Below are 13743 nucleotides of genomic sequence, written 5' to 3' on the forward strand. Positions count from 1 at the left end.
GAAAACCTAAACAATCTGATAAATGAATTAGATTTAACAGACATATACAGAACATTACATCCCAAATCACCAGGATACACATACTTTTCTAGTGCTCATGGAACTTTCTCCAGAATAGATCATATGCTGGGACATAAAACAAGCCTCAATAAATTTAAAAAGATTGAAATTATTCAAAGCACATTCTCTGACCACAATGGAATACAATTAGAAGTCAATAACCATCAGAGTTAGAAAATTCACAAATACCTGGAGGTTAAACAACACACTCCTAAACAATCAGTGGGTTAAAGAAGAAATAGCAAGAGAAATTGCTAAATATGTAGAGACGAATGAAAATGAGAACACAACATACCAAAACCTATGGGATGCAGCAAAAGCAGTGCTGAGGGGGAAATTTATAGCACTAAACGCATATATTAAAAAGGAAGAAAGAGCCAAAATCAAAGAACTAATGGATCAACTGAAGAAGCTAGAAAATGAACAGCAAACCAATCCTAAACCAAGTAGAAGAAAAGAAATAACAAGGATTAAAGCAGAAATAAATGACATAGAGAACAAAAAAACAATAGAGAGGATAAATATCACCAAAAGTTGGCTGTTTGAGAAGATCAACAAGATTGACAAGCCCCTAGCTAGACTGACAAAATCAAAAAGAGAGAAGACCCATATAAACAAAATAATGAATGAAAAAGGTGACATAACTGCAGATCCTGAAGAAATTAAAAAAATTATAAGAGGATACTATGAACAACTGTATGGCAACAAACTGGATAATGTAGAGGAAATGGACAATTTCCTGGAAACATATGGACAACCTAGACTGACCAGAGAAGAAATAGAAGACCTCAATCAACCCTTCACAAGCAAAGAGATCCAATCAGTCATCAAAAATCTTCCCACAAATAAATGCCCAGGGCCAGATGGCTTCACAGGGGAATTCTACCAAACTTTCCAGAAAGAACTGACACCAATCTTACTCAAACTCTTTCAAAACATTGAAGAAAATGGAACAATACCTAACTCATTTTATGAAGCTAACATCAATCTAATACCAAAACCAGGCAAAGATGCTACAAAAAAGGAAAACTACCGGCCAATCTCCCTAATGAATATAGATGCAAAGATTCTCAACAAAATACTTGCAAATCGAATCAAAAGACACATTAAAAAAATCATACAACATGACCAAGTGGGGTTCATTCCAGGCATGCAAGGATGGTTCAACATAAGAAAATCAATCAATGTATTACAACACATTAAAAACTCGAAAGGGAAAAATCAAATGATCATCTCAATAGATGCTGAAAAAGCATTTGACAAAATCCAACATCTGTTTTTGATAAAAACACTTCAAAAGGTAGGAATTGAAGGAAACTTCCTCAACTTGATTAAGAGCATATATGAAAAACCCACAGCCAGCATAGTACTCAATGGTGACAGACTGAAAGCCTTCCCTCTAAGATCAGGAACAAGACAAGGATGCCCGCTGTCACCACTGTTATTCAACATTGTGCTGGAAGTGCTAGCCAGGGCAATCCGGCAAGACAAAGAAAGAAAAGGCATCCAAATTGGAAAAGAAGAAGTAAAACTGTCATTGTTTGCAGATGATATGATCTTATATCTGGAAAACCCTGAGGAATCGACGATACAGCTACTAGAGCTAATGAACAAATTTAGCAAAGTAGCGGGATACAAGATTAATGCGCATAAGTCAGTAATGTTTCTATATGCTAGAAATGAACAAAGTGAAGAGACACTCAAGAAAAAGATACCGTTTTCAATAGCAACTAAAAAAATCAAGTACCTAGGAATAAACTTAACCAAAGATGTAAAAGACCTATACAAAGAAAACTACGTAACTCTACTAAAAGAAATAGAAGGGGACCTTAAAAGATGGAAAAATATTCCATGTTCATGGATAGGAAGGCTAAATGTCATTAAGATGTCAATTCTACCCAAACTCATCTACAGATTCAATGCAATCCCAATCAAAATTCCAACAACCTACTTTGCAGACTTGGAAAAGCTAGTTATGAAATTTATTTGGAAAGGGAAGATGCCTCGAATTGCTAAAGACACTCTAAAAAAGAAAAACGAAGGGGGAGGACTTACACTCCCTGACTTTGAAGCTTATTATAAAGCCACAGTTGCCAAAACAGCATGGTACTGGCACAAAGACAGACATATAGATCAATGGAATCGAATTGAGAATTCGGAGATAGACCCTCAGATCTATGGCCGACTGATCTTTGATAAGGCCCCCAAAGTCACTGAACTGAGTCATAATGGTCTTTTCAACAAATGGGGCTGGGAGAGTTGGATATCCATATCCAAAAGAATGAAAGAGGACCCCTACCTCACACCCTACACAAAAATTAACTCAAAATGGACCAAAGATCTCAATATAAAAGAAGTACCATAAAACTCCTAGAAGACAATGTAGGAAAACATCTTCAAGACCTTGTATTAGGCGGCCACTTCCTAGACTTTACAACCAAAGCACAAGCAACAAAAGAGAAAATAGATAAATGGGAACTCCTCAAGCTTAGAAGTTTCTGCACCTCAAAGGAATTTCTCAAAAAGGTAAAGAGGCAGCCAACTCAATGGGAAAAAATTTTTGGAAACCATGTATCTGACAAAAGACTGATATCTTGCATATATAAAGAAATCCTACAACTCAATGACAATAGTACATACAGCCCAATTATAAAATGGGCAAAGGATATGAAAAGACAGTTCTCTGAAGAGGAAATACAAATGGCCAAGAAACACATGAAAAAATGTTCAGCTTCACTAGCTATTAGAGAGATGCAAATTAAGACCACAATGAGATACCATCTAACACCTATTAGAGTGGCTGCCATTAAACAAACAGGAAACTACAAATGCTGGAGGGGATGTGGAGAAATTGGAACTCTTATTCATTGTTGGTGGGACTGTATAATGGTTCAGCCACTCTGGAAGTCAGTCTGGCAGTTCCTTAGAAAACTAGAAATAGAATTACCATTCGATCCAGCGATTGCACTTCTCGGTATATACCCGGAAGAACGGAAAGCAGTGACACGAACAGATATCTGCAGGCCAATGTTCATAGCAGCATTATTCACAATTGCCAAGAGATGGAAACAACCCAAATGTCCTTCAACAGATGAGTGGATAAATAAAATGTGGTATACACACACGATGGAATACTACACGGCAGTAAGAAGGAACGACCTCGTGAAACATATGGCAACATGGATGAACCTTGAAGACATAATGCTGAGCGAAATAAGGCAGGCACAGAAAGAGAAATATTATATGCTACCACTAATGTGAACTTTGAAAAATGTAAAACGAATGGTTTATAATGTCGAATGTAGGGGAACTAGCAATAGAGAGCAATTAAGGAAGGGGGAACAGTAATCCAAGAAGAACAAATATGCTATTTAACGTTCTGGGGATGCCCAGGAATGACTATGGTCTGTTAATTTCTGATGGATATAGTAGGAGCAAGTTCACAGAAATGTTGCTATATTGTGTAACTTTCTTGGGGTAAAGTAGGAACAGGTTGGAAGTAAAGCAGCTATCTTAGGTTAGTTGTCTTTTTCTTACTCCGTTGTTACGGTCTCTTTGAAATTTCATTGTATGTTGTTGTTGTTGTTGTTTTTTTTTTTTTTTAATTTTTTTTTCCATACAGTTGATTTAAAAAGGAAAAAAAGGTTAAAAAAAAAAAGGAAAAAACAAGGAAAAAAATATGTAGTGCCCCCTTGAGGAGCCTGTGGAGAATGCAGGGGTATTCGCCTACCCCACCTCCATGGTTGCTAACATGACCACAGACATAGCAAACTGGTGGTTTGATGGGTTGAGCCCTCTACCACAGGTTTTACCCTTGGGAAGACGGTTGCTGCAAAGGAGAGGCTAGGCCTCCCTATAATTGTGCCTAAGAGCCTCCTCCCGAATGCCTCTTTGTTGCTCAGATGTGGCCCTCTCTCTCTAGCTAAGCCAACTTGAAAGGTGAAATCACTGCCCTCCCCACTACGTGGGATCAGACACCCAGGGGAGTGAATCTCCCTGGCAATGTGGAATATGACTCCTGGGGAGGAATGTAGACCTGGCATCGTGGGACGGAGAACATCTTCTTGACCAAAAGGGGGATGTGAAAGGAAATGAAATAAGCTTCAGTAGCAGAGAGATTCCAAAAGGAGCCGAGAGGTCACTCTGGTGGGCACTCTTACGCACAATTTAGACAACCCTCTTTAGGTTCTAAAGAATTGGGGTAGCTGGTGGATACCTGAAACTATCAAACTACAACCCAGCAGCCAGGAATCTCGAAGACAATTGTATAAAAATGTAGCTTATGAGGGGTGACAATGGGATTGGGAAAACCATAAGGACCACACTCCACTTTGTCTAGTTTATGGATGGATGAGTAGAAAAATAGGGGAAGGAAACAAACAGACAAAGGTGCCCAGGGTTCTTTTTTACTTTAATTGCTCTTTTTCACTTTAATTATTATTCTTATTATTTTTGTGTGTGTGCTAATGAAGGTGTCAGGGATTGATTCAGGTGATGAATGTACAACTATGTAATGATACTGTGAACAATCAAATGTACAATTTGTTTTGTATGACTGCGTGGTATGTGAATATATCTCAATAAAATGAAGATTAAAAAAAAGAAAAAAAAACAGATAATACTAAAAAAAAAATAAAATAAAATAAAAGATAAGTAATATAGCATCCTTGCCCTCTTCACACTACATGAAACAAACAAAATAAACATGTAAACATTATGATACTGAAAGAGTAAATCAAGGAGTGACTAACTTTGTTAGAATCCAAAGAAGGCTAAGATTTACCAGAGGAACTGCCAGTCAAGTTGGGTTTTAAAGAATGTATAGGGGTAAGCCAGGCCAAAAAGTGGTAGAAAGCAATTGCAGGCAGAGGACATGACATGCCTAAAAGATGCGAGGCATCAGAGACGTTGAAGTAATTAATTTGTAAGGCTGAATAGGACTAGAAATGAGATTGGAGAATCACCTCAGGATCCATCCTAAGAGTTTGGACACAATCTGACAAATAATGTGGTACCAAAAGAGGTTTTAAAATAAGTGATATGTAAATAATGGTCTGTTTTGTGGATGGATTATGTCTGTAGACACTTGGACAAAGGAGACTGCTACAAGAGTTAGTTAAGGTATAAACTGAAGTGGTAGGGAAGAAGCAGGGAGACATTTCTAAGGTGGGATCTTTATAACTGCCTGGCTGCCCTAGCTTTGGGTCCTAGTCAACTCAGATGCCATGCTGTTTAATGGTTTAATCCTCTTACACCTTGTCCTGGAAATTCCTACCTCTCAGCTTCCTTTTGTTCCACTGCATACATCACCTTCTAAAATGTCATATAAATTTTTATTTTGTTCATAGTCTGTCTTCCCCAGCTACAATGTAAAACTGCAAATGGGCAGGTATTTTTGATGAGTTGTTCACTAATTTACCCAAGAGCTAAAATAATGCTTGATAGTCATCGACAGTAGACAGTCATTAAATATATTTGCTGAATGCAAGAATAAATATACACTTAAAATATCATTATGTTACCAAATAAATTATTTTTTATCTTAAACTTTACTTTGATTCCAGGACACTACCAATACTACCAAGTTTCTAACCATGAGAACATCAGAAAACAAAAATATCTGTCTGTAATACAGTAAAAGCAGTTCGTTCAATTGTATTTTATGGCCACCACACTTACCAACACCTACTTAGCTAATCTTATAAATAATGCACAGATCTGAAGAACCAGGAATAAAGTAAACTATAAAATGATACATTTAAAATCCATTTTCTAATGCTACTTCTATCTCTTTAAAAAAAGCAACTGAAATATGATTGAAATACATGTGGAGTAGTCAAAAAGTTAACATCACTTTACTGGAAATTTAAAAATAGTTTTAAGTTAATTCACGTATCATAATCACTAACGTCCTTACCTGAAAGTATTAGGGCAATGCCTCCACATGCATTAGGAGAAGACATAGATGTCCCATTCATTAGCTGAGTTCCTCTTAATGTCCAGTTAGGAACGGAAGCAATGGCTCCTCCAGGTGCACTGATACTTACTCCAAGGGCCCCATCGGCACTACATGTAAAGCCATTAAAATTTGTTATGACAGTGGAAAACTGGATAACTACAAACATTCATAAAAAGGGCACTGTTCAAATAAACTATGGTATAATACAATGGACTATTTGCAGTCTTTACAAATCATAATGAAAATATTATTACAGGAAATTCATTAGGGAAAAACACCCAGTCCTATTTTCCCATTATGCAGAATTTTTTTCTCTTATAAATGGACAAAAATCTGTGTGTGTGTATGTGTGTGCACATGTGTCTGGGCTTATACAAGATAGGCAAAAAGTGTCAGGTATATTTATAGAAGAAAATAAATAACATGCAATTCTCTTGTGTTCCTTTAGGGACCTTGTTTAGACTCTTTGATGACTTGTATTACTCTCTTGTCTTTGATAAGTACTAGCTTTCCTTTTTAAGACAAAATATAGCAAGTCCAATAGAAATATAATATGAGCCACATCTGTAATTTTAAATTTTCTAGGAGCCAAATTTTAAAGAAGGTACTAGCTGTAGCTGGTGAAAATAATTTTAATTTAATTTTATTTAACCCAAACTATCCAAAATATTATCATTTAAACGTGTAATCAGTGGAAAAAAAATAAGTTAATTAAAATCCTTTTTTTGTACTAAGTCTTCAAAATTTGGTGTACATTTTAAACTTAGAGCATATCTCAATTTGGTTTAACAGGATGTCTTGGCTAAGTAAGGTCTAATAATGAGTTAAAGCCCTCAGAGTTCACCATCACATCAGACACAAGCTCTGTCTTCTGCCCCAAGCAAAGGAATAAAATAATGGAATATTACTTCCTTCTCCTTGGAATAACAGACACAAATTTTCCACAGAGGCTGCTGAACTCTCTCTCTCTACCATTATTCCCCCAAATAAGTGAACTATTATTGTTCCTGGATAGAGACAGTAGGACAACTTGATTTCACATTTTGACAGAGAGCTGAAGGCAATGCAAATAACATCCTCCTCCTAAAATGGGTTGGGTTAGTAGCATCCCTTTTAGTGAATATCTTAAAACCAGGTATTTACCTGTTGACCTGTAAAGACATTCACACCATATTACTGAGTGACGAAAGTAGGTTACGAAAGTGCCTAAACAGTGTGATTTCTCATTTATGCATTACATTAAAATAAGCTTTATTTTTCAGTCATGACACTAATGTCATAAAGGGATTTTATAAGTTAGGACTTAACATAGCTCTTGAGAAAGACTATCAGTTACTGGAATCAGTACAGTTCATAGAAGTTTCCAGGGAACCAACTAAATTAGCTTCATGTACCAAAAAACTTGCCTACATATGGATCTTACCCAAGATCATCCAAAGTCAGCTATAACCGTAAAAACATGAACATAGGCATGCAGGCCCTTTAACTGCAATGCTTTACAAACCTTAGAGGAACAAATGGTTTTAACCAAAGTTCAGATTTCAAAGTTATTTAAAACAAAGACTCTACTACTTTCTAAATATAACATCCTTATACTTTTTATTTAGATCCTCATAAATGAAAGATTATAGATACAGAAATAACAACTTGCACTCAGATTGGTTATGTCATATCTAGCACTGAAATAACTATTTTATTATTTATGTTTCCCTGTGATGACATTATTAATCAAATGGAAAATGCTCAGAAAGTAAATACCAATAGAAAGAAGTAGTAAATTATCTAAAACTCTGCCCCTCAACAATATAAAGTTTAAATATATGTAATACTTCCATGTACTACTTTCAACCTACCTAGGGCCTCTAGAAGACCACGTATATTGATTTGCAGGTAATTTCTCTCTCAGAGAATACTCAGCAACCATCATATCAGGAGAAACATAAGCACCAACACCTGTGGAATGCATTTCATCATTAACAAGAGGAAACAAAACATGGGTCCTAATTCTAAATCTACTGTTCACTGAGCTGTGTGATCTTGGGTAAAATACATAATCTCCCCACACCACAGTTCTCTCTGTGTAAAATGGAAAGATAAGAAAATTTAATAACCAAAGAAAGTTTTCTATGTACCAGACATTATACTAGGTGCTTTGCTTTTGGATATAAAGATATCTGTCCACCGGGATTATTATGTGGATTAAATATGATAATGTAGCTAAAAGTAAGCGTATTAAAAAAAAAAAAGAAAGAAAGAAGGATTATGTTTTAAAATATAAAATACAACCTTAACTTTGGAAAAATAAAGGAATTAATTAGTTGACTGGTCTTCATTTTAAAATAACCACTGAAACAAAAATCCGACCCACAAAATTCCATATTAGTAAAAATGGCAGCATCCCTCCCCTCAAAATAATGGCTGCAGTGTGACTGTGAAAGCCTTGTGGATCACAGTCCTTTTATCCAGATGGATGAGTAGAAAAATGGTGACAAAAAACTAAATGAAAAATAGGGTGGGTGGGGGGATGATGTGGTGTTCTTTTTTACTTTTATTTTTTATTTTTTCACTTTTTCTGGTACAAGGAAAATGTTCAAAAAATGGATTGGAGTGATGAATGCACAGTTGTATGATGGTACTGTGAACACCTGATTGTATGTGAATGTATCTCAATAAAAACGAATTTTTTTAAAAAAAGCATGCTGGTCACAATGTTTGAAAGAAGTCAGCTGATTTTCTCATTCATTCCAACTATGTGTACTCATGTTATACTATCCACTGTTTTTTCATATCTACACCAGAAATATTGTGTAGGACCAAATATTTTTTATGGTCATGCTTCCAATCACAAGCAATAAGAGTAATATAACTTCCACAAGTTCAAAAATAAACTTAGAACAATTTTAAGCATCGTTTATGACAGAATTTTTCTTCACAATTCATCCTCCTCATTCATTTCTCTTATTAAATAAAAAGGGGAGTGGTAGGATTTTTTTTCTTTGCAGGGAAAAGAGGTAGTTATTCTATAATATCAACTGTTCTTATTATTTTAATACATGACTGCAACTAATTTTGATTTCCCATAACTCGTGTTAATAGGTATTTCTTCCCTGTTAATGAGCTTAATAAAGCTCCCATCCTCTAGACCCGTTTCTTTCTGGATGCCCCAAAAGATTCCCCAAAGGAAACTAAAGGAGAAAACTATACTACAAATAAGTAGTTGTACATTACAAAAAAAGTGAAACAAGTCTCTTTATTTATTTTGTTCAGTTAATCTAGAAAGCTCTTCCCTTGTTTTTTTCCGACCTACTGACATCCTTACTCCTATACCTTTTCCATAAAGCCTTAGTTAAATTCCCAAATTGGAGATAACTGCACTTTTGTGATACCATAGCATTTTATCTGTACTTCTATTAAACTACTTACTCCATTCTACTTTAAATTATAATAAAATTCAGCTGGTTCTTCTATTATATTTTAAGTTCCCTGAGGGTATTACCTAAGGTTCACAGTGTTTGTGCATCGTAGAGATTCAATGTTTTACTGTACTGCTTTGTTTTTTAAAGAAATGTTAGTTAGGGAACTAACCTATCACACTTGATGTAGTTCCACCTGGACAACCTACTGTAGAAAGGCATGGACCATTATTTCCAGCACTTGAGACATAAATTATATTATGTTTCCATACTGCTTCATTAATTACTTCACAAATTCTCCTGAAAAAGAAACATAATTCCTTTGAACATACACAGTTGAACACCAAGAAACACATTATTGCAATGTGAAAATGTTCTCAATATGGTTTATATTTAAAAAATAAATTAAAATACAGGTTCCAAGTAGTTAACTAATAAAGTAAGATATATATACGGGAGTGGGCATAAGAATCACCTAGGCGGCATTCTCAAATTATAAATGCTCAGCCTCTATTCCTAAAATGTTTATAATAACAAAAAATTGTTTAAATATATGGTTAAGTAAACTTTGCCATATTCACCATTGATGAAACATGATACACCCGTTCCAAGCAATAAACCTTAGTTGAGGTTTACTGTTGGGAGGGAGTTATGAGGCAAGGTTAAATGTGGGGAAAATACTACATACAAAACTGAATATATGTGGAAAAATATACTACAAAAGGAATGAAAGAAAATACTAAAAAATTAGTAACTTGGTAGTGGGGTAGTAAGTGGTTTCATCTCCATCTCCTACCTAAAGTACTGAGAAAGGTTCCTATATATATTTATGATAATGAACTATTTGACAAAAGAACTAATATTTTTAGTGGCAAGAGTGAAGGGGAAATAGGCACTAGGAAGAACTTGGAAGTAAGATTTTGAAGTAAGATTTTAAAGAAATCTTGTCAAGGTTGTAGCAAACAAGAAATATTTGCTGGTACTAATTAAAGGAGATAAAGTTATACCAAGAAGAAGAAAATAGAGTCAATATAAAAAAAGTCACAGAACCAAGGGACACTCTGAGGTCCTACGTGTGACTACATGGGCAAGGAAAGACTAAAAGGGTGACACTCAAAGAGGATGAGGGTGTCAAAGGAGGGGAGAAACATGCTTAATAAGATAAGAAGCAGGAAGAGAAGGAGCAAGATTACATGCAAGAAGCAATTTACTGAAGATGACAGAATGCATGTTACAAGGTCAGTAAAGTTATATCTCACAAGAAACCTAGCACCAGTTTCCTGAGAAAATTAGTTATTTGATAACAGCTGGCTACAGGATATGGCTGGCAAAATTTCCACTGTGATTGGGCCTTATATATCAAGAACTTTACATTAAAAAACTGAAGAAACCAGATGATGGCTGTATTTAAAGTGGCTTGGTTGTTCAAGCAGGAGAGGCAGATGATCAGTAAGTAAGTAAATATACTCTAAACAATTTCAAATAGTTATTTCTATGAAGAACAAGAGGCAATTAAGGAAACATGACATCATGGACATTACACAAAGTAGGAAGACACTGATAACACGGCAAGAGAGAAATGGAATGAAGGGGATACAAGCTAGATTGGAATGAATTGAAAAACGGAAACTGAAGAATGGAGAGTGAATATCCACAACTAACAGTAAGTTCTGTTGGGAAAGTGAGTGAAGGGAATGTGAAAAGCAAGTTTTGTTTTTTTTTAATATAGTAGGTATGAGAATATGTTTGTACATTGAGATAATGGTCCAGGAAAGGAGAGAGTGATGATACTGAAGCAGGCTTTAAGAAGGTGGAGAGGAAAAAGAATCCAAAGCAAAAGTGCAAGTGATTTTTGATCATGGACATGTTTTTCATTATTAAAGAAAAGAAGCAGAGAAGATGGGGTTAGATTCAGTACTAGGAATGCCAGAGAGGTCCCTTCCAAGTGTTTTTATTTGCTCTGGGGAGGTGGTGAAGATATCAGCTAAGAGAAGAAAGTGAAGGATGATGAAGATCTGAGAGGAAAAAAGTAAATGTAGTGTGACCAAAAGATAATGCTGAACAAAAAATTGAGATTTGCAGTCATAAATTTAAAGTGTGAGGTAAGTATGGAATGTCTTCAGCAACATTCAGCTGATCAGGTGCAGGTCCATTGAAGAGAACAGTAAAGATCCAGCAAGTCTGGCATTTTGTCAAGTAAGTACAACAGAGGAAGAGCTCAGAGTATCTGTGGAGTTAATAATTAAAATGATGGACCCTAGGATCTAAATTGGCTAGGAAAGGAAGTTAGGGTTTAGTGGGGCTGTGGACTGAAGTCTCAGAAGAATTGTTAGAGTGGGGGCTAACAAAAGTGCCACAGAGGAAAGGAGGTTTTGGACAGACATAGGAATGCTTGAAACAGAGATTTCAGGCATGGTCCAATTATTAGCATTAACAACATTAAAGATATGACAATGGGAATGGGCACCTGAGGTCTAGGAGACATACAGTTAATCATCTACACAACCATTCTTTTTCAGTTGTGATATTCAATTCAGTTTTGAAAAACATTTAATATTCTTCATCAGCTAAGGTTCCATGGCTAACAATTTATCAAAGAATACTCACCCAGAATTGGGCCAGTGGGTTGCTTCTCCATAGCTGTAGTTGACAAGATCACACTTATGATTTATAGCTTCTATCATCTATTAAAAGATTAGAAGTTTGTCTTAAATCTAGGCAGCAATTTATAGGAGCAGATTAGTCAGTAAAAGAAAGACCTGTAATCCCATAGTTTCTCAACCAATCATACACTAATCCAAGTCCAAATTCATAAGACACTTCTGGGCATATGGTAATAAAAAGTAATAAAGCAAACAAAAATACGGTAGAGATGACACATGGTATAGGAAGTTGTCAACAAAAATAAAACTATCATGTCCAGAATGGAGTGGGGGAAAGGAAGAAAGAGGTAGAAGGGAGTGGAATAGTCTTTACTAAATTCTGAAATCATTAAGGTCAAAGTAAAAATGTAAAGCACATCTTAAAATAGACTGCAGAATATTAGTTGAGGTTTTAAATTCCTTTCAGGCTGATGGAGTAGCTGGCTAAGAGGTCTTTTTAATTCAAAATATCTCAAAACAAACACATTTTTCATAGTTAAACCAAAAATATTTACCCTAATAATTTTAAATAAGAATAATTTTTTAATGAGTTAAGATTTCTGCCTTTTTGAAAACGGTACAATACACCAAAAATAGTTCAACCTATTCTTGGTAAATGGAGAGTACTTTATAAACCTAAAAATATACAAGACCATCAACTATAAATCTTCTAATCGATAACTCAAAAATACTCACAGCTCTTATGAGGCCTGTGCCTGTTTCCATTGTGCTTAGTCTTGTATCACCAATCTTGATGGAAAGAACTTGAGCACCAGGAGCTACACCATTCCGTTCAGGTTCTTCTGGAAAATGCCCAGCAGCTATACTAGCTACATGTGTCCCATGAGCTCCTAAATGCAAAAGGAAGAAAACTGACAAAATATTCTCATAGACTGAATTATTTAACTCAATTTGCATATTATTAATCAGATAAAGAATTGAATAAAAATATATTCTGATCCTAGCATCTAATGATATATTGCTATCTTAAATCTTTTAACAGGAAGTCACAAAAATTAAAACTCCCTGAATGCACTACTCTACCCCTCTGATCATATAAAGGTAACTTCTTGTACTGTATACCATTCAGACATTAAAAAATACTAACCAAGTGCCTGAGGACCTATCATTGCAATATGTACTATGGATAACACCAAAGAACTAAAATAAAATTAAATGAGTTTGTTGGGGACAAAGAATATATAGTATAAACTACTGAATAATAAAAACTACCTACTACCTACAGTGGACAAGATCTATAGTAATTAACATGAAAAAACAATAAGGCTATGCTTATCAGCAAAGGCACCGTGATCTATGTTAAAGGTGGCATGTAATGCCAAATGAGGCAAGGTTGGTCTTTTCAATAAATGGTGCTGAGTCAAAGGATATATCCATATAAAGGAAAAATTATATTCACACCTAAAAAAAATAAAAGTCCTCATGGACTACTGATATAAATGTGAAAGGCAAAACAATAAAGCTTCCGAAAGATAAAATAAGAGAATAACTTTATGACCTTGGGGTGGGCAAAAATTTCATAAACAGGATACAAAAGAGCACTAACCACATAGAGAAAATACATTGGGAAAGTAGACCACATTACAAGTAGGAATTTCTGTTCACTGAGACAATATTAAAAGAAAAGAGAGAACCCAAAGAACAACAG

The 13743-nt window shown here is 35.2% G+C and overlaps 1 protein-coding gene across 3 annotated transcripts in view; it reads right to left on the bottom strand.

Annotated features, from left to right (window-relative positions):
* TPP2 (tripeptidyl peptidase 2) overlaps positions 1-13743 on the bottom strand; it is a 115381-nt gene that overhangs the window by 54491 nt on the left and 47147 nt on the right. For all 3 annotated transcript variants that reach the window (XM_037800115.1, XM_037800114.1, XM_037800116.1), the window contains exons 7-11: positions 12771-12925; positions 12040-12116; positions 9605-9732; positions 7873-7972; positions 5978-6126 (exon numbers count right to left, since the gene is read on the bottom strand). In XM_037800115.1, the coding sequence (XP_037656043.1) occupies positions 5978-6126; positions 7873-7972; positions 9605-9732; positions 12040-12116; positions 12771-12925 (609 nt within the window). The remainder of the gene's footprint in view (positions 1-5977; positions 6127-7872; positions 7973-9604; positions 9733-12039; positions 12117-12770; positions 12926-13743) is intronic.

This window comes from Choloepus didactylus, chromosome 12, assembly GCF_015220235.1.
Source record: "Choloepus didactylus isolate mChoDid1 chromosome 12, mChoDid1.pri, whole genome shotgun sequence".
Lineage (NCBI taxonomy): Eukaryota > Metazoa > Chordata > Mammalia > Pilosa > Megalonychidae > Choloepus > Choloepus didactylus.